This window comes from Pseudochaenichthys georgianus, chromosome 15 (assembly GCF_902827115.2).
Source record: "Pseudochaenichthys georgianus chromosome 15, fPseGeo1.2, whole genome shotgun sequence".
Lineage (NCBI taxonomy): Eukaryota > Metazoa > Chordata > Actinopteri > Perciformes > Channichthyidae > Pseudochaenichthys > Pseudochaenichthys georgianus.
Window position 1 is genome coordinate 5,832,219 of NC_047517.1, and position 20,782 is coordinate 5,853,000.

General features: G+C 40.9%; 1 protein-coding gene across 1 annotated transcript in view; it reads right to left on the reverse strand.

Moving 5' to 3' along the window:
* Positions 1-79: 79 nt before the first annotated feature.
* Positions 80-20,782, reverse strand: part of LOC117459366 (serine/threonine-protein kinase 32C) — a 148,662-nt gene continuing 127,959 nt past the window's right edge. Inside the window, exons 9-12 of the mRNA XM_034100148.2 lie at positions 15,934-16,059; positions 15,472-15,600; positions 10,578-10,645; positions 80-6,736 (exon numbers count right to left, since the gene is read on the reverse strand). Of these exons, the coding sequence (XP_033956039.1) occupies positions 6,547-6,736; positions 10,578-10,645; positions 15,472-15,600; positions 15,934-16,059 (513 nt within the window). The 3' untranslated portion in view covers positions 80-6,546. The remainder of the gene's footprint in view (positions 6,737-10,577; positions 10,646-15,471; positions 15,601-15,933; positions 16,060-20,782) is intronic.

A 20,782-nucleotide genomic window follows, 5' to 3' on the forward strand; every position in this document is an offset into this window, starting at 1 on the left:
GCTCTATACCTCCCTCTACTGTCTGCCTTCAGTGCTATGAAAATGACAAAGACACAGACACCAAATTACAGGAAGGAGATTTATTTCTTTATCAAAGCAGTTAAAGCAGCATTTTTTAAACACGGAGCGGTTCCAGTTGGTACAGTAACAAGGCTTTTCACCGATCCCCCATAAAAACCCTGCGGCACAAGAACATTATGCAAAATAGGATCAAGAGGAGGAAAAGAGTGGCATGAATCACATTTTATTCTCCTCGATTATTTGTTTTCTCAACAGGGCACTGAGTTTCAAAGTGTATCCACAGAGTTAAGACATCTACAGGATGGCACGCCTCGAAGGTATCCATCAGAAAATAGCTGAATAGGAGACATGCTGTTGCTGGTCAAACACTAGAACAACGGCTTTTTTTTTAAACAGCTAACGGCATTCAGAACATTAACACAAAGAAACATGTCGGAAGGCTTTGCAAGCATTGTACAATCAGGAATGGTGACCGATATCAAGGAACAAATACTGTAGAAGAGTATTGTAATTTAGAAAAAAGCTACACTTAAATGACCTTTAAAATCAGTTATTATGCATTTACAAATGATTAACATTAGTACACATCCACTTCAGGCCTATCGATTTAATGGTGTGTAAACTGGTTTAGGAGAAATGACTGAGCTTTCTTTTCCACGAATGGAGACATTCAGTGTTTTCATTATGTAGCTTATTCTGTGTTGGGGTGAAGTTAAAGCCTGCCCCAGTTCCAAATGTGCTTCCTTTGCTGCACAGTCAATAACGCAACACTTAATCCACAACGGAGCATCACACACCACTGCTGACCTCATTCCACTCATCCAGCAAGGGTACGAGCCTATATACTTGACAAAGCATTAAAACAACCTACAGGATGCCGTAAGGTACTGCATCTCACCTAAAAGTATCATGCCGTCCATGTAACACTGGGATTATACGATTTTACAGTTTAAAGTTCACAACATTCACTGTCCAGAAACAGTCCTTCAGGCCAGTTATACTCTGATGTGGACTGTGCCTATAGTCAGATGAGCCAATATGAAAGCGTGTGCATGCACAAATCAGCCAGTAAGGCTCAAGCTCCAGGCTTTGGCAAAAACAGGCTTATGCTGTAGGTACATGCAAAAAAAGCGCAGGGCTCAACACTATTAAATTAATCATATATTTGGCAGACTTTGAAGATGCCGCTTTATATCCTTTTAAAGAAGCTACTTAATCTAATCACAATATAGTGTTTTAAGAAATACTTCAACATTTCGGGAAATACATATATTCGCTTTCTTTGTTAAGCAATTTTTCCGAGACCCCATTATTGCAAAACCCATTTTATCCGTAAAATGTAAAATATGTTATCCCAAAAACAATATCCATTGCTCCAAAGGCCTATTGCTCTGAAGATACACACTCTCACTATTTTACTATTAAGGCAAAGGCTTTCCCTATTCTGCCTCTTGTTGGCTAACATTATTTTTACCATAACTAAACAACAGAGACCGCGAGTCCAGGTCCGATGAAGTCATTGACCTCTGTTTGTTAGAGGGTGTTACTGGGAGCATTTGGCCTCCAGAACAAATGGCCTTTGGGATAACAGGCTTTGGACCAACTTGTAATATTAAGGTATCAGGATAATGAGCCTTCTAAAAAATTGGCAGTCACCAAGTTAAGGAGATGGATGCTCTCCACGGTTCCTAAAGTATGATTCTGTGGCTAGGAGATGATTAGCCTAGCTTAGTGGAAGCAGAACGACAACAGAGGAAGCCAAGCTAGCATTGAGGTTAGAACGCTTAGTCTATTGTTCCATAGTTGTTATTATTATTAAAAGTGTGGGACAAGTTACTTGCCCTTTGTAATAGTAGTTACATTACTTTATTATTTACTTACCGAGCAAGTTATTAACTTACTAAACTTAGCTATCTCTTCAAGTCACAACAAACTGACCATCAAAAGATAGCTTAATGTTAGCAGCTAACATTAGCAAGCCAGGTAAGAACATCAACATTGTAATCATATTAATGCATTTTTTTCTCTTTTGGTAGAAAGGTAACAAGGCACCTCTATGGTATCAAGCTAACATAATGGTCTGTCAACTGAGCGTAGAGAGGGCAAACTGATATAAAACTAACGAATGAACTCCAATAAGTGGGTTATCTTTTCTATTTGTATTTTTCTGATGTTTGGCCAGTCCTTAAATAGGCCCGCCAAAGGCATTCTAAAGTGAGGTTTATCAAATCAGGATAAGGGTATTATAATTTTTGTAGCCGAGCCTTTGGCTGCCTCCTGCCTTAATGTTACCATCACCTTGTATTTATTCTAGAGCAGTGGTGTCCAAACTTCTTTCACCGAGGGCCACAAACAGAAAAATATTCGAAGGGCTGGGTCACTCACTAGAGGTGAGGTTTATTGCCTCATAAGTGAAGTTATAAGTTAGCAAAATCAATCAAATGTTAGTAAATTATGCTTGATATAACAGCCTACATTACAGCTTTATTTTGTTAGCAGCTTATTCCTTAAAACGGAAGCCTCAGATTGCTTATCATAAGAGGAAATAGGAAGGGTATATTTCAAGGTTATTATTTAAAGTGGACCTATCATGCTATATTTGAAACATATATTGTAGGGCCATACCTATATAAAGTATATAAATATATATATTTTTTCAAAATACCAAACAGATCCTGCATTTTAGCCAGGCCTTATTTCGCTCTATTTGCTCTTTCCAGCCCTGTTTTTGCAGGGAGCTGATTCTGTGAGCTGCAACTGACCACGCCCCCCTGCAGGAGAGGGGAGTTGGCAGTTCCTTTGGCATTAGGGCAGGGATATCTAGATACTTTCCAAGGTTTGACATAATGAATTGTGCTACTTTTAAAGCAAGCAACGATGTTTTCGAATCTTTAATCAAAAAGCTCCTCAAAAACACTATCGAAGCAGTTCCTGCAGTTGCTACGTTAGTTCAAACAGTAACAACGGACTATTTTTCTTAGCGGATGCATGTCAATTTAAATTAATACATCCAACTATTTTTTAAATCAATAAAATCATTTTCTAAATCCATAAAAGCATTTCAATTAATATTGGGAGTCATGTCATTACTTTGTTGAGAATGTGGCCATGTCATAAGCGGGATAAAGTGCAGATCTAGATCCCTCCGCTTCGCGTCGGGCTCCTGATTAACCTGTCGGTGCTCTTTTCCCCATAATGACCGCGTCGCTGCACATTATCCCTTACATATGATTATATAGTCATTATTCATTTGTTTCAAAGCAGGAGGCGCAAACGCTTGCCTCGGGGAGGGAGAAAAAGAGCCACAGCGGAGAATAAACAGAAGGGCAACCATGGCAACCATGCAAGGGAAGTCTTCTTCGCTGCTTTTGTGGCAGACTACAGCGTCACTTACAGGCCTGGCATATGTACTACAGCGTCTCCAGCGCTTTCGAGCAGCAATGGCCGGCCGTGGCCCAACCTCTCATTCCCCTGATAGGTGGAGAATTGACCAATAGCCGTAGCACCACCGTCCTGACGTCAGGACAGTGTTCAAATCTGGATCAGTCTGTATCAGATAGGTTGCAGCCCCTTTTTTTAGAGATTTGGGTATGGAGGAAAATAGAGAGGGTTGTGTTTTCTGACACTTGGTGAGTTCCCTGGAACACCGGGGACACATATTCATGTATAAAAGACATACAAAAGTGCATTTTGCATGATAGGTCCCCTTTAAATTATTAAGTTATTGGGCTTTTTTCTTATCAACCTTTTTTTGTTAGAACATATTTTCATCTTGAATTGACTGAAAGTGGGATTATTAACACATGAACACTACTGTGTAATATATGTTTACAGATATATTTAAGAAGTATAAGACAAGCTCAAGTTTCATTTGTGGGCCGCATTCCATTATACCTTTTGAATTTGCTGAGGGCTGATTCAAAATGGCCCGCGGGCCACATTTGGCCCCCAGGCCGTAGTTTGGACACCCATGTTCTAGAGTCTCCTAAAATAGCCAGCCTGGCTTTCTCCAAAGTTTAGTATCCACCTACTACAGTTTACAAAAACTCACTGCTCCACATTTGTGAGCATGAACTTCTTCTGACATTGATTAAAATGAAAGTATTTTTTTAATTACTGTTGATACCGTAATAAGGATTTTTTAACTTAAGAGTCAAGCTAGCTGCTTTCCCCTGCTGCTAAACTTTGTTTAGTTAGGCTAATCGCCTGTTTGCTCTAGACATGAGAGGGATCATCTCCTGTTTTCTTGTAAAGACAGCCAATAAGTGTATATCCCAGAATGTATACATGTAGCTTTAAGGTCTTCCTCTTACCTGAAATAGTTACTTTATACACAATATAACAGTATAAATGATAGTATTTTCATTGCAGAAGGAACATTGACTTCATACCGGGGAAAAAGAGACACACAATCACACATTCAGAGTTCCTTAGAAATGGTTATGCAAATGGTAGAAAAGCTTTGGCATATTTTGCCTACAAGTTGTGCCTGCACACTTGGAAAGAAGAGCAGAACAAAAGCTCACAAGGCTCTTCCTTTTTTATATGTCGAGTTTGCAGTCCCACATAAAACTGTGGTGAGTTAAATTACCTATGCTATTTACACGTTTTTACTTTATTTGATTAGGCCTTAGGGTTTAAGGTGAACCTTTGCTACATGTTCCCAGGTGTTCAGACTGAGATGAATGTACCGCTATCACTATGACAGTAATAGGCTAGCTCATCTATATGATTTGAAGTACCAACAGGGCACAGCTACACATTTAAGTACAGCCCTGGAACAAGCTCAACAAGATCTTTATAACCAAGCACTTAAAGAGATGATGAAGTAAGCAGAATTCTCTAATAGATTCTTAAAAATGGGATTGTTAGTGATTGGCATTTACAGTATTCCCCCAAGAACAGGTTCTGATGATGAGTCAGAGAATGGAGCAGGGCTAAAATACATCTTGGTAACAATCACAGACAAGCAACACGTTCTTTCTGATTGCTGCACTGATTTCCCATCAATTATAGAAGCTTATCATCCTAAAAAAGATTGGAAAAATAAGTTATCTAACACTTATGGCGCTTTTCCACTGCAGGACCTAGCACGGCTTAGTACGGTATGGTTAGGCCTTGGTAGGCCAGGCTCACTTTATGCTGTGTTTCCATTACAGTTTAGGAACTGGGGTAGTAACTATAGTAACGCAGTGTAGGGGGGGCTGTCGGCTGTTCGGCGGGCGGAGCGACGCTGCGTAAAACTACCGTGACGTCATCTTCAATGCGAACCACAAAACCATAACATCAGCCGTTAGCTCTTCATATCTGTTCAGAAACTGGACAAAAGTTAAACAAGTACAAACCACAGACTGTCTGTGTCATGGCGAATACAGTCGCTGGTTTATTTATGTCTGTAGGCCGTTGTTGTGAGTGTGGACGGCGCATATACAACGTTAGCCGATCTCCATTCGGAAAACACGCATTTTAAAAGGTTTTTCTCTTGCCGTCTGTCTGCAGACTTGTATCAGTATGTTGTTACTTCGGCATAATTTTGAAACGTGTATAAAAGGTCAAATATGTTAATTTTGTTGTAGTTGTAGCCCCCTTGCCAGCGATTCTCTGACCACTCAGCAGTCAAGTGTTTACGTCACTAGTTTAGCATATCCAGCCTGGTTGTTGGCCCGGTAAGAACCTCGATTTTGGAGGGCCAGAAAAAAGGTGAAAAAGTAGCCCTGAGCCGGAACTACCCCTAGTGGAAAAGCAAAAAAAAACGTGCTACGTGCTGCAGTGGAAAAGCGCCATTAGAGAGGAAAATCAAACTAACATTACTAACTAACCTTTAATGCACCCATGGCTACAATGAGATTAACGAATACTGATTATCATCGACAGGCACAACTTGAAACGGGTTTACGACATGAAACCAGCCGCAATTTCTTGGCCTGTCTGAACACAGCCACTTACTGTACATGTGTCTCGGAGAAGTTGCTCCAGGAGAAACCAGCGTTCTGAATTGGGGCACACATTACATGAAAGAGACTGGGGGAGAGGAAGAGTGAACTGAAGACTCAGGCAATAGCGTAAACTGAGTGGCTGGCTGCGTGTGCTGAATAATTCAGCCGCCCCCATCAGATTTTGAACAGGAAGGCTGAGAGTGGAGGCGTCCTCACCCTAAACCACAATGGCCCAAAGAGCGTGGACGGCTATTTCTCGGGATGTCATCATGCTCGTGGAGCTTCCTGCTTGTGAACAACTCCTCCTAGTAAGTGATACTTTATTTGTCATGCTATACTGTAAGATTGCATAGAAGTTAGAGCTTACTCTAGGGCGTATGGGTGCAGGAGGCGGGGACTCTCTGGAAATCTTCATTCATGCCCTACCTGAAGGATGCTACAGGGGGAAAAAGGAGGGAAAATTGGGGGTCCTGCTGTGCGGCCCCTCTGCTCCTGGCTACAACAGAGAGAGGTGAGAATGTTTCTATTGGCATGCCACAGACACTGCAGCTGGTAGAGAGCCTGCAAGGGTCTCTGAGGCGCTGAAGGGCTAGCAGCTGCCGGGGGAGGAGCACACCGAGCCGCACATGCTCCGTTTGGAGGAGGTCTCGGGCTCCGGCTCGGGGTCCGGCTCTGGCTCGGGTGCATCCTCGTCGGTGGCCCCGCCCTCAGCCTCCCCGTCTCCACTGGCATCATCTCCCCCGGCCTCGGGCGGACCCTCCTCCTGACGCCTTTTCAACCTGAGGGAGAGAGGAATACGAGGAAGCCCCTTTGAGACATGAACTTATATTATCTAGACAAGAATATCAGATATAAAGCTTTAAAAATGCTGTGAAGTGAATTTCCGAGAAAATATTAAAGGCCTTAACAATTTTGGACAAAAAACAAAAGTAGACTTTTAGTAGAAGTTTTTGAGATTTTATTAAAGAGAAAAATTTGATTTAATTTGATAATTTGTCTAACTTAATGTAAGTAAATAGGCTACTACTAATTATGATATACCATTATGGATCACCTGGAAGAATAAAAAGGGATGAACATCATGAAAATGATGTACACACTTTAAGGATTACTTATTATAATCCAGTAATGTTATATATCTGGACTACCTATGTTGCAAATGTATTATCTTTTCAATTTACACACGGCATCTATTGCACATCTGTCCGTCCTGGGAGAGGGATCCCTCCTCTGTTGCTCTCCCTGAGGTTTCTCCCATTTTTCCCTTTAAACTGGGTTTTCTTCGGAAGTTTTTCCTTGTACGATGTGAGGGTCTAAGGACAGAGGGTGTCGTATTGTCATACTGATATTCTGTACACACTGTGAAGACCACTGAGACAAATGTAACATTTGTGATATTGGGCTATATAAATAAACATTGATTGATTGATTGATTGATATAAATTATTCAGAAAATGGCCATTCTGCATAATGAGCACTTTTACTTTTGGTACATTAAGTATATTTGGATGCTCCAGTCTGTTTGTACTTATACTTAAGTACAATTATGAATGCAGCACGTTTACTTAACAGAGTACATGTGTACACTCTGGTATCACTACTTTCCTGGCCCGCCCCCCCCCACTGACACTTTACCTCAGCCATAACGCAGACTCAATATGCATTACATTAATGCACACAATGTTCAAATATTGCTTACTACACATATTTCATATTTTATATTCTATAATTCACTGCATTCTATTTCGCTGTAAATTACTGCTTAACTTTATTGTATTGCTATCTATCAATATTCTTTTTACAGTGTTCTTAATATAGTTTGCTATCTGTGTATTTTTTTTATATTTTTTGTTTTATGTTTTATGTATGCACCATGACACCAAGTCAAATTCCTCGTACGTGTGAACCTACCTGGCAATAAACCCGTTTCTGATTCTGATTTCACTTAAAGGTCCCATGTCATGCTTTTCTGGTTATTACCTGTCCCCTTGTGTTATGTAGCTTTTTCTGCATGTAAACGGTCTGCAGAGTCACACACCCTCAAAGTGCACCCTGTAGCGAGTAAAACTCTAACACAGAAAATACCTGTCTATGCTGCCCCAGAAGGCCTCGTTGGACATTTCTCTTTTTCTTCCTGGGTATGGTGACGTGACCATTCCCAAATGGACTCATTGGTCCGTGGAGCTCCTCACACACACACACTCTCTCTGCAGCGAAACTGTGACGCACCCCCTGTGACGCACCCCCTGTGATGCACCCCCTGTGACGCGCTCAGCACCCCCCCCCGTTCCCGCGTCCATTCGCGATGTCTGTCTCACAGACCCCACGCAGCAAGCAGGAAATGAACCCAGCTCACACTGTCCGCTCCTCGCCAACACGGCCCCCAGACCCCACGCAGCATTCTCACCTGTTTGTCATTACTGGTGTCCTTTTCTGGTTGCTAACAAAACGCCATTGTAACACATAATCACTGATGTTCCGCTGTACCGGTGGTGGACTCATCAGAACAGAGTGGGCGAGCTGACCAATCAGAGCACAGTGGGCTCACAGGGAGGGGGGGCAGGAGCTCCAACAGGCCATTTAGGACAGAGAGTGCAATACGATATTACTTTATTTGTCAGATCAAGTCTGAAATTTGACTTGCGTCACAGCAGCTCCATGTCCAACAGTGAATACACATACTTTACAGAGATGCTGTGAGAAACCAATGTGAGTTTGGAACATTGAACAATGTAAATCTATTCTAGTAGACCTCAACAATGGAATTATGATCAGTAGAAATGGCCATGACATGGGACCTTTAAGTACAAGATCTGAGTACTTTGTGTTGGTTCCTTAAATGTGTGAGAATTGGGTCTGTAAGTTATTGAATTAGATTTCATGATTTATATTGTGACAAGCTTAAAACGGCAAGAAACCAGAAATCCTAAAGGTGAAGAAGAAGGACATTTAATTAAAGATGGCAATGAAAACGTCTCACTGGGAGATGACAGGGTTCTGTCGGTAAAGGCCAGCGCTGAAATGTTCAGGCAAATTCAAGGCATGTCAACAGACTTGGTTTTTATGACAAAATGAAGAAATCAGTTCGACAAACTAGAATATGATCTGCATACATGCACATTAGGTAGACCTCTTAATCTGATTTGAATTCTAAGGCCTTTTTGGAAGTTCAGGCCGCCTCATTTAGTCAGAAATGTAGTAACAGAAACACAGACAGAAATAAATAGTGAGTGGTTGAACGTAATGAGAGGCTTTGAGTTTATTATATAGTACTCATCTCTGCTGTGCATAATTCTAGATATTATGCCCTCCATTATAAATAGAAGCAGATTGCCATTAATTAGAGCAAAGGGCTATAAAAAGACATTTTCCAAACAGGAGGATTCCAGTAACAGAGCGGTGGCAGGGCCCAGTCAATAATAAATGAGGCAATCATTTAGAGCCGCGCTGAACCAATATTCCTCCATTAACATCTCAGAGAGGACACACATCCAATGAGACGGACCTCATAGTCTATATTTATGATGTACTGTGTATATTTTACTGACATCTACAAAAAGATTAGAGGCATAATATTATAGCCGCAGAAGGGGGGGATTTTATAACCTTCTGTAATTTACGATTTACTGAACGTATCCAAGTCATTTCCTCACAGAGGCTTGGCGGTCAGACAGGTTTGGAATAAAATGCACTCCTCTCCTGTAAACTAAATAACTTCCTGTACCAGAAACTGCATCCAGATGCACTGCACACTTTATTTTGTCTTATAGCTCATAAATAACTATTTGCTGTGCAGATGATAATCTCCTGACGCCGTTCTCGCTTCAGGGCACGTTCACTTTTAGCTCCACGTGCAAGTCTTTGTTCAAATGCAGCTGGTGGTGGGGGATACTTTAAACTCTTTATTACAATAAAAGCATTATTTGTGAACCTTTAAGTAAAATGATAAAAAAAACTATTCCTTTAAAGAGATCTGCCCATTCTTTTTAGCAGTCATAATAAACTATCTAGTTAAAACATGACTAGTTCTTTGCAAGTTGTTCAAAACTTCAACCCATGACTGGCCAAAATGTCATCACTGATCATTTTAATGTTTTAGGCATTTATGGGAAATTGTCCTAATTACATTTTTGAATAACGGCCACAAAACAATTTTGTTGAGTTCACTGTGACCAAGTGCATGTTTGTACATATGACTAAGTACAGTAGAGTATTAAAGGAAATTAAGTAAAATAATTATTCCTTTCTAATAACTTCTACTTAAAATACTTCCCCAACTCAGGACTGAGGACAGAGAACGTTCTCTGAGCAGGGAGGCATGATTAGTGTCATCTTCTGACTAAATCAATGTGTGAACAAATCTGACAAAACTGTCGGATTGATATTGTGTTGCTCTCATTGATATCCAAGAGGAGTTGGGATAGAGGCGCATACTTTGGAGAGTGATGTTAGCACAATGCAGAACAATGGCCACTGGTGAAAACAGTTTAACGCGTTCTCCTTCATGGAGACATGATGTGCCTTTGGACGAAGGAGAAGGGCCGCACAGTGCTGTTCTCCCTTTGCATCTCTCTGCGTTGATCACCATGTATGGACGCTCTGCTGCTCGTGTTCTCTTACTTCTCTCGGTTGAAGATCATGAACTCCTGCTGCACCACTTCAAGGCACTCCTGGAGGTAGTCGTTCTCCTGCAGGCGGAAAACATCAGCATCAATCAGAGTATGATCATTAGGAGCTGCGGAGGGAACTATGTCATCTCCAATTATTTGAGGTTGAAATGTCTTTTTCCTCATTTTGCTTCTTATCCTCCGATGCTCTTTTTGAGCGAGTCATGAATTGTTTGTGCTCCTCAAATTGGATGTTTGGCCCGAGACAAAAATAGAAGCTCATATTTCCGAAAGCACTTGAGACCATGACAACAGCAGTGAAGGCTTCATAATTTAATAATCTGGGTAATAACGGAGTGCACACAAGAAGACACACACACACACACACACACACACACACACACACACACACACACACACACACACACACACACACACACACACACACACACACACACACACACACACACACACACACACACACACACACACACACACACACACACACACACACACACACACACACACACACACACACACACACACACACACACACACACACACACACACACACACACACACACACACACACACACACACACAATGTCACTTACGTCACCTACATCAGGTCATATAGAAATAACACTGTCACAACTGTTGTTCACACTCACAGCCAAACTCTTATTTCCAGGACATGAAACTTGACAAATTCCCAATCCCACATGTCTGCAGACAGTAACAAGCACCAAAAGTAACCCAACCACAACCACTTAGTGTACATATATCACCACCTTCTAAATTAAAACAATGCCTCCTTAAAGACATGCAAATGAAGGTTCTTCAAGAAAGATAAAGCAATAAAAAAACAAAAAACGAATCACCGTTATTCAGAAAAGTTTAAAAGGCCATAAAAGCAGAGTTTCTGTGTGACCGTGGCCGTTTCTCAATGTCGAGTAAACCTGCTGCAGAGCCACTATTTCAAGTACGTCATCGAGTGGCGCCAAAGGACTGTTTAAATGCATGTTAAATGCCCAGCATTCGGCGCACTCGATGACGTAGTATACTTGAAATAGTGGCTCTGCAGCAGCTTTACTCGACATTGAGAAACGGCCAGTATGTGCTGAAAGGAGATCTGTCCTTTCAATCACTCTGATTGGCCAACTGGGAAATGCACCAAGCTCCTCTCAGGAGTAATCAGGAGCCAGCAGATGATCTGCATAACTCCTAATCAATCCAGGTGAATGATGACAGAGGGAAATCACAACAACACTCAGGGATAATTATTTAGTTTTAGAACATTTGCTCTGGTGTAGCCTAATGTAATGTTCTTCACCCACACTTCAGTATGGAGTTAACCTAAAAACCCCATTGCTATTTATTATCTATCTGGGCTACTAGATTTTTTTTCTAATGATCATCTACGGAAGGGTTTTTGCTCTCGTCCTTTCTCTGGATGAGGTTGTTACTGCTCAATCTGACAGCCTTAGAGCGAGGAGACAACAATACGTTGGATATCATTGCCTATTATAGGGGGTACTGTGAAATGGAGCCCTGGATCTAATTAAGGCTAACCAAGGGGACATTTAACAGTGCTGTCAACATCTTTTCTTTAACTAGAAGAGCGTTGCTTGGAAGAAACAAAACGCCATAGGGACACTCCCAAACTCTGTTTTCTGTAAAACATGTTTGTATGCTAAGCTAAGGGGCTGCTGGCTCAGAAACATCAGTACAAAACGGATAGGCGTAAAAATGGTTTTAACTTCTCATCCAACTCCAGGCATGAACATGATTGGTGTAGTAATTTTGACTTGTATAATAATCTACTGAGTTATCTTATTCCCCACAGTTCAGGACAAGAGAAATAAAACAAATATAAATAAGTATGACAGTAAACTAGAGACCTTTCAGAAACAGCCATAATCTCTAAAGACGCAACTAATCTGCAAACGTACAAGATACCTGCAGCTAGCATGCTTGTACATACAGTTTATTTTTGTATAAGGAATCTTGTTTTGCAGGAATGAGTCCTAATACCCGGATGAGTCAGCATTTTACCATATCCAGTTCCCTCGTCTGTGTTTTTGGTTAGATCCCCAAAATAAGGTTAACTTTAGTGTTTTACTTTGGCAATTGCACTTGTGTTTCAAAACTCAAAAAGTGCTATTAATATGTCGAGGTTTTTCCTGCTGAGCAAACATGTAACTATCAAGTGTGTATTTGTCACGGATCTTATTTACTTCAATATTCAACAATTCCAATGGAAAAATCCCATTGCTTTATGTGGGGGGAGCACATGTGATCCTAACCTCGAAGTCGGCCTACAGACACATCATCACTGCCACACTCCATTCCAGCACTAACAGCCATTGATTGTGTCTTCGGAGCCGAGGCTCACAACAGCTGAGGGAGGAAAGGTTGTGGGATTTGGCTCACCTCCAATCTAAAAATATGCATTTTTGACAGGAACTGACAGAGTGGAAAGCAAGGTAAACCTGAGCAGCATTAATCCAAGACTGCCCCCCCTCATCTGTGAGGTATCTATGAGGAACACTCCTATACAGCAGGCTATCATTTCCTCAGACACATGTGGGTGTGCAGGGGTCCTCTTCATAATCATCTGCTTACCGCCTACAGTGAAAATAACACAACCTGGATCTCCACAAAGATCACATTAACAGGGAACAGCAAATCATAGCATTGTATAGTGGCAAATCACCATTTTAAATGTGACAAAAGCTAAAAATAACACTTTCTTTCATCAGAGGGAATAAAGGCATTTTAACAGATGCAGTGACATCTTGAATCCCACTTTCATCCTCACAGTTTATAAATCCTCCTCATCACCAGAACATAGGCGCATTCACACTGCGGTACTTTTCCCACAAAAGCCGCGTTCACACTGCGGTACTTTTCCCACAAAGGTTCATGCGAACTTAGTTCATGATCGCGTTCACACCAAAAAGAGCCGGTACTAAAAGTAGTTCATGCAAACCTTTTTACCCCCTCGAAAGTCCCTGCTAGAGAGCAGGGACTTTCGAGCGGCTCTTTTTTGAGAAAAGAGCTATATTCCTGATTGGCTGGGCGGATTGCAAACCACGCCCCGTAAAACTCCCAAAAAGTTTTGTGAAGCCGCCATTTTATTATCCTCGCATTAGCATTATTAGCATTAGCATTAGCCCAGCGCAGAAACGCAGAGAGACTAACTTATGGCAACACAAAATAAAACATGGGAGCGGTGGAGATGAGGAGGTGTCGGCGTTCTGGCGATTTACTCGGAAGGCTTCAGTAGAAGCTGCTGGGACTCCCAGCAGCTTCTACTGAAGCCTTCCCCAACTCCGGGGACTTCCGGCCGGGGACTTTGGGCGGCAGTATACGCCGTGAAGTGGGTTGCGGCCTGCCAGTAAACCCAAAGCAGAAGAAGAAGAAGTGACATCAGCGGCTTCATTTGCCTAATCCTCCCCCAGGGACTTTTTCCGGTGTGAACGCGATCTGTACTTAGTTCATGCGGACTAAAGAGTTCGCATGAACTAAGTTCGCATGAACCTTTGTGGGAAAAGTACCGCAGTGTGAACGCGGCTAAAGGTTCATGCGAACTTAGTTCATGCGAACTCTTTAGTCCGCATGAACTAAGTACAGATCGCGTTCACACCGGAAAAAGTCCCTGGGGGAGGATTAGGCAAATGAAGCCGCTGACGTCACTTCTTCTTCTTCTGCTTTGGGTTTACGGGCAGGCCGCAAACCACTTCACGGCGTATGCTGCCGCCCAAAGTCCCCGGCCGGAAGTCCCCGGAGTTGGGGAAGGCTTCAGTAGAAGCTGCTGGGACTCCCAGCAGCTTCTACTGAAGCCTTCCGAGTAAATCGCCAGAACGCCGACACCTCCTCATCTCCACCGCTCCCATGTTTTATGTTGTGTTGCCATAAGTTAGTAAGGCTAATGCTAATGCTAATAATGCTAATGCGAGGATAATAAAATGGCGGCTTCACAAAACTTTTTGGGAGTTTTACGGGGCGTGGTTTGCAATCCGCCCAGCCAATCAGAAATATAGCTCTTTTCTCACAAAAGAGCCGCTCGAGTCCCTGCTCTCTCGCAGGGACTTTCGAGGGGGTAAAAAGGTTCGCATGAACTAATTTTAGTACTGGCTCTTTTTGGTGTGAACGCGATCATGAACTAAGTTCGCATGAACCTTTGTGGGAAAAGTACCGCAGTGTGAATGCGCCTGCTTTAAACCCCGGGGTTATGCAGCTTTACACTATCTTATCTCTTGTATCAAAAAATGAAAGATGGTGCAGATCTTTAGTTAATCCGAGGAATGTGACCTCTCTTTTTAAATACTCAAATGTACACAAATTGGTCCTTTGCTGTTTGCACGTATGATTACCGTCTGATTTACTCAAAACTAAATAACATTTCTGTTATTTCTTTACACTATTGGTAACATCTGAAACATTGTGAATCAAGATTAAGGATGTCCCAATGCACTTGAATTGTTGATCACCATAATATATAAAAAATATTCAAATATTCACAACATGTAAATAATACACAAATGATAATTTCATGTTAATAATCCAGCACCTTAAATATTTTTCCATGCTTTTACAGTTATGATTACTGAATCTCTTCCTGCCCACACTCTTTAAAAGTGTATTTCATTTGCCAAACAAGAGAAATGAATTGAAAACATAGTCAATAATCACATTTTCTAATATTATATCGTGGGGAAATAAACAATTGAAATAAGTTTGGATTTTGAATTTCTATTCCAAATCAAGTCTGATATGATGTATTTTGATAATTTTATAAAGAAAACCAAAAGTAAATATGTTTAGCTCAGGGGAATAACAGGGAGGCACTTGTATGTTATCAACCCCACTCAACCCAACACACCAGCAGAGATGTCACTCACAGACTGAGAATCCTTGCTATTATCTCGAGATCTGTTCTTGGCCAGCCTCTTCTTCTTCTTGTGAAGGGGACGCGACTCCAGGATCATCTCCTCCAGCTCAAAGGTGGGGTCGCAGTGGAGGCGCCCTTTCTGTGGCAGGGAGATGCACAGGAGATAATAAGAAGCCCCCACACAGGGTCATAAATCAACTGCACTATACACAGAGTGCACACATGTATAGTGAGTATACAATACTGAATAACACACATAATGTACATGAACCAGAGTGACACACCATGAAGGAGCTGCAATCACTTTCTCATGCATTATTTAGTTGCTATACACACTTTTTACGATCTGCAAACACGAGGGAAACTGGTTTTTGCCTCTAAGTGTTTATTGTATACTGTGTGTGTGTGTGTGTGTGTGTGTGTGTGTGTGTGTGTGTGTGTGTGTGTGTGTGTGTGATAGCATCAAACTGACATTAGGAACAAATCCGGCCTCGATGGTCTTCTCGTACACGGCGTCCCAGTTGACGTCAGTGAGGTAGGCAGATGCCTGCATGGCAGACAGACTGGAGTAACGATGCTCTGGGTTCACTGTCAGTAGCTGTGAACACACACACACACACACACACACACACACACACACACACACACACACACACACACACACACACACACACACACACACACACACACACACACACACACACACACACACACACACACACACACACACACACACACACACACACACACACACACACACACACACACACACACACACACACACACACACACACACACACACACACACACACACACACACAATGTCACTTACGTCACCTACATCAGGTCATATAGAAATAACACTGTCACAACTGTTGTTCACACTCACAGCCAAACTCTTATTTCCAGGACATGAAACTTGACAAATTCCCAATCCCACATGTCTGCAGACAGTAACAAGCACCAAAAGTAACCCAACCACAACCACTTAGTGTACATATATCACCACCTTCACAATTAAAACAATGCCTCCTTAAAGACATGCAAATGAAGGTTCTTCAAGAAAGATAAAGCAATAAAAAAACAAAAAACTAATCACCGTTATTCAGAAAAGTTTAAAAGGCCATAAAAGCAGAGTTTCTGTGTGACCGTGGCAAAGTAGTGTGTATGGCTGGGCTAGCTGAAGTAGAGCCACATACATTTCGTTTAAATGTACAGTATATAAAATCCTTACCTTCATGTGACTGTTTAGCCATAACATTTCAATTGAAACTGTATCATGTCAAAGTAAATTATTACGTTTTTTTTCTATTTGTTTTACAGGCATGCACACAAGAATATGGAGCCCAAAGAGTTAAATATAAATAGAATAACTCAACTATGGTAAAGCAACTATTGTAATTCAACACACTACACACATGTCTTTTTCTTTATAACTTCTAGCTACCCAGTCTCACGGCATTTCGTGTTCACCAACACGATTTTTAATCTATTGAGTCGTGTTCACCAACACGATTTGCCCCTTTTTTTGTGTTTCACAGCACGATTTTAAAAGCAATGTATTTCTACTGCCTGCAGCACGTATTTTTCTCCGGTCGGGTCGTGGGAGACCGGAAGCTGTGTGGTTCATAAAAACATGTTCTTACTCAATATCAAGCCACAATTATTGCTTTTATTTTAAATCGTATAATTTCGGACTTTTGTTGCCGTCTGTGAGGAACATAAATGGGGCTCAGAGCCTCAGGATACTGAAATCTGTATTTTTTAAATCTTGTTTTCCTTCTAATTTCCTTTATTTATTGGTTTAATTCCATAATCTCGGGCTTTTTTGGTGTCCGTCAGGAACTGAATTTCAAAATAAAAATAACCGAAAACAGACGTAGGCCTATAAGGGACATTTCGAGCATCATTGCGATTGTCAACATTTCTGAGTTTAGGATGGCCGAAGACACTACACTACCCATAATCCCCAGCTATCGTTTAGGACCACAGTCCCCGTAAGGTTACGCGTCAAACAGCTGTGTGAAATGGAACGAAACCACGCCAGACTATCCAAAACTGGAATCGAACACCCCCCCAGAACTACACATGCTGTCTATTGTGTTTCGCAAAATGTTCTATGGGACGTCTCTACTGAACGTTTTCGTTTTTCCCACAATTAGAAGTTGCCAGTATTAAACACATTGGTGTTATCAAATGTAAAACATATAATTAATAAATGGGTGAAAATCGCTTGTGTCCATAATGCGCAGCATTAATATATAGCATTAATATATACCCACATGACAGCTCATTGTTACTTTGTAATTCTACTCCACGACAGTTCAGAGGTTAACCTGGTATTTTTACTCCACTACACTTATTTGAGTTACTTTGCAGATTCTGATTAATTATGTGAAATATAAACAACCCTTAAATCAGACTTTAGTTACACCTGAGTACAATTCAGGAAAGGTGATTGTCAAGTGCCAACAATCAGGAGAGATATTTGATAGTTGGTGCTTGAGAAGACTAAACATGTATCTGCAATTGACATGAATGGAAACAAGTAATAAAGTATATTCATTACTCGTTATTCTCTACTAATAGTTAATTAAAGACTGTATATTATGGCTATTTTGCACATCCCTTTCAAGATTTTCAAAGGTTTATTGACATATCATACACAACTACGGTGTAGTTATGCAATGCATAAAAAACTTGGGTCACAGGTTCCTCAACAGTGCATTACATTTCTTATTTCTTATTCTATCTACATACATAAGAGTATAATTAATGTGTATAATATCAGTTAAAATAAGTGCTTCAACATAGTTAACATTGCAGGAAAGCAATATATTAGACGTTAAGTACTTTGTCAGGCTTAATATTTATCTGTAGATAGATACCCCAAAGACCTTAATCTGTTATTTAATGTTTAAATAAAGGTTAATCCGTTTTTCTGTTTTGCACCTCCTCCTATTAATATCTTTGTACATCCTGCACTAAACTGTTTTATTGTAGAGATCACTTATAGTATCTTCTTGATTTTTATATTCTATATTTCTATATTTATACTTTCCCCCTATGAAAGTATGTACTCTTAATATTTTTTTAATCAAATATAACACATAAAAACAATAATTCAATAACGTGCTTTAACCACTAGGAGGTGCACACAAGGTACACACAGCCATAATAACTTTGTATTATTAGTGTGTATGTACAACATCTGAAGATGTATAGTTTTATGCATGCTTTAACATCATTTTACAGCATATTGCTATACTATTTCAGACTCAGTGTTTACATTCTTACATTCAAAGAAAATCAGTAATATCTTTTAAAACTACAGTCCTTTTCTATCAGCTGTGCACCGTTATGGTGTAAATAACCTATCTGTGAATTAGATCAAATGTAAAAGTCAGCCGAATTAGTGTTGATACTGCAAGGAGACGTATTGTGTGAAGAGAAATTGAAGATGTTGTTTAATTGTTGATATATTTATGATCCACGTCAAGTATTCAGTTTCGGCTGCATTTCTTCCAGTTTTTCCAAAGGTCTTCTCATCAGGGCTCTCTAAATAAAGAACTACGGCAGATCTGTAATATGTAATGCAGCCGAACCGTGTATTACAATGCCGTTATGTGATGACTTTCAAAGAGAAAAGCAAGAGCACTCGGAATTAAGTATTATTTTATTATTTAAAAATGTTTTCCGGATTTCATATAATATAAACACCAAATCCCAGCATGCATTGCGGCTAACACATCCAATCAGCGAGCTTAAAACCATAGCTGAGGATCTTGGGTAATCGCTCGAAATGCCTACGTCTGTTTCCGGTTATATTTATTTTGAAATTCAGTTCCTGACGGACGCCAAAAAAGCCCGAGATTATGGAATTAAACCAATAAATAAAAGCAAGGATAATTGTGTGTTATTGGTGAGTAAATAACAGTGTCTTATTTTGAAAAGAATAACAAATTAGAAGGAAAACAAGATTTAAAAAATACAGATTTCAGTATCCTGAGGCTCTGAGCCCCATTTATGTTCCTCACAGACGGCAACAAAAGTCCGAAATTATACGATTTAAAATAAAAGCAATAACTGTGGCTTGATATTGAGTAAGAACATGTTTTTATGAACCACACAGCTTCCGGTCTTCCTCGACCCGACCGGAGAAAGAGACGTGCTGCAGCCTGTAGGCACGAAATACATTACCAGTAGAAATACATTGCTTTTAAAATCGTGCTGTGCAACACAAAAAAAAGGGGCAAATCGTGTTGGTGAACACGAATCAATAGATTAAAAATCGTGTTGGTGAACACGAAATGCCGTGATACTGGGTTGAAATAGGGGGAAAGTAGAAGGTCAATGATAGAAATATAGAATATAAAATATCAAGAAGATACTGTAAGTGATCTCTACAATAAAACAGTTTAGTGCTGGATGTACAAATATATTAATAGGAGGATGTGCAAAACAGACAAACTAATAAGGCTTTATTTAAAGGGGACCTATCATGCAAAATGCACTTTTGCACATCTTTTATACATGAATATGTATCCCCGGTGTGTCAGGGAACTCACCAAGTGTCAGGAAACACAACCCTCTCTCTTTTCCTCCATACCCAAATCTCTAAAAACGGGGCTGCAACGGATCTGATACAGACTGATACAGATTTGAAAAATTCTCTGACGTCAGGAACGAGGACCTCCGCCTATGTGGGCAACTCTCCACCTATCAGGCGGAGACAGCCACGGCCATTGCCGTTCGAAAGTGCTGGAGACGCTGTAGTACATATGCCAGGCCTGTAGGTGGCGCTGTAGTCTGCCACAAAAGCAGCGAAGAAGACTTCTCAGATTCAGCCCTTGCAAAAACAGGGCTAAAACAGAGCAAATAGAGCGAAATGAGCAGTCATGTTTTATATAGGTATGGCCCTACAATATATTATTCAAATATAGCATGATAGGTAGGGATGCTCCGGTCGATCGGTCACCGATCGAGATCGGCCGATACTCACTCTCTACCGATCGATCGGTGCTCTCTAAACATGCCGATCGCGAGAGCCGATCGCATGACGTAAAATACATGACCCTTTTCTCTGTGTGCGGCAAAACAAGCTCGCCAAAATGGCTTCACTGGTCTGGCATTATTTTAAGGTGTCCGAAAAAGACAGTAAAATAGTGGTATGCAACGTGTGTGAAGTAGAAATCCTGCAGCTCCGCCCGCCGGACCGGTAAGCACAGCGAAACACACACACAGGGAGAACCAGACCGCAGTTCATTTCCTCATATTCCAAACGATAAATTACGGTAGCAAATCACCCGGTTCTTTACGAC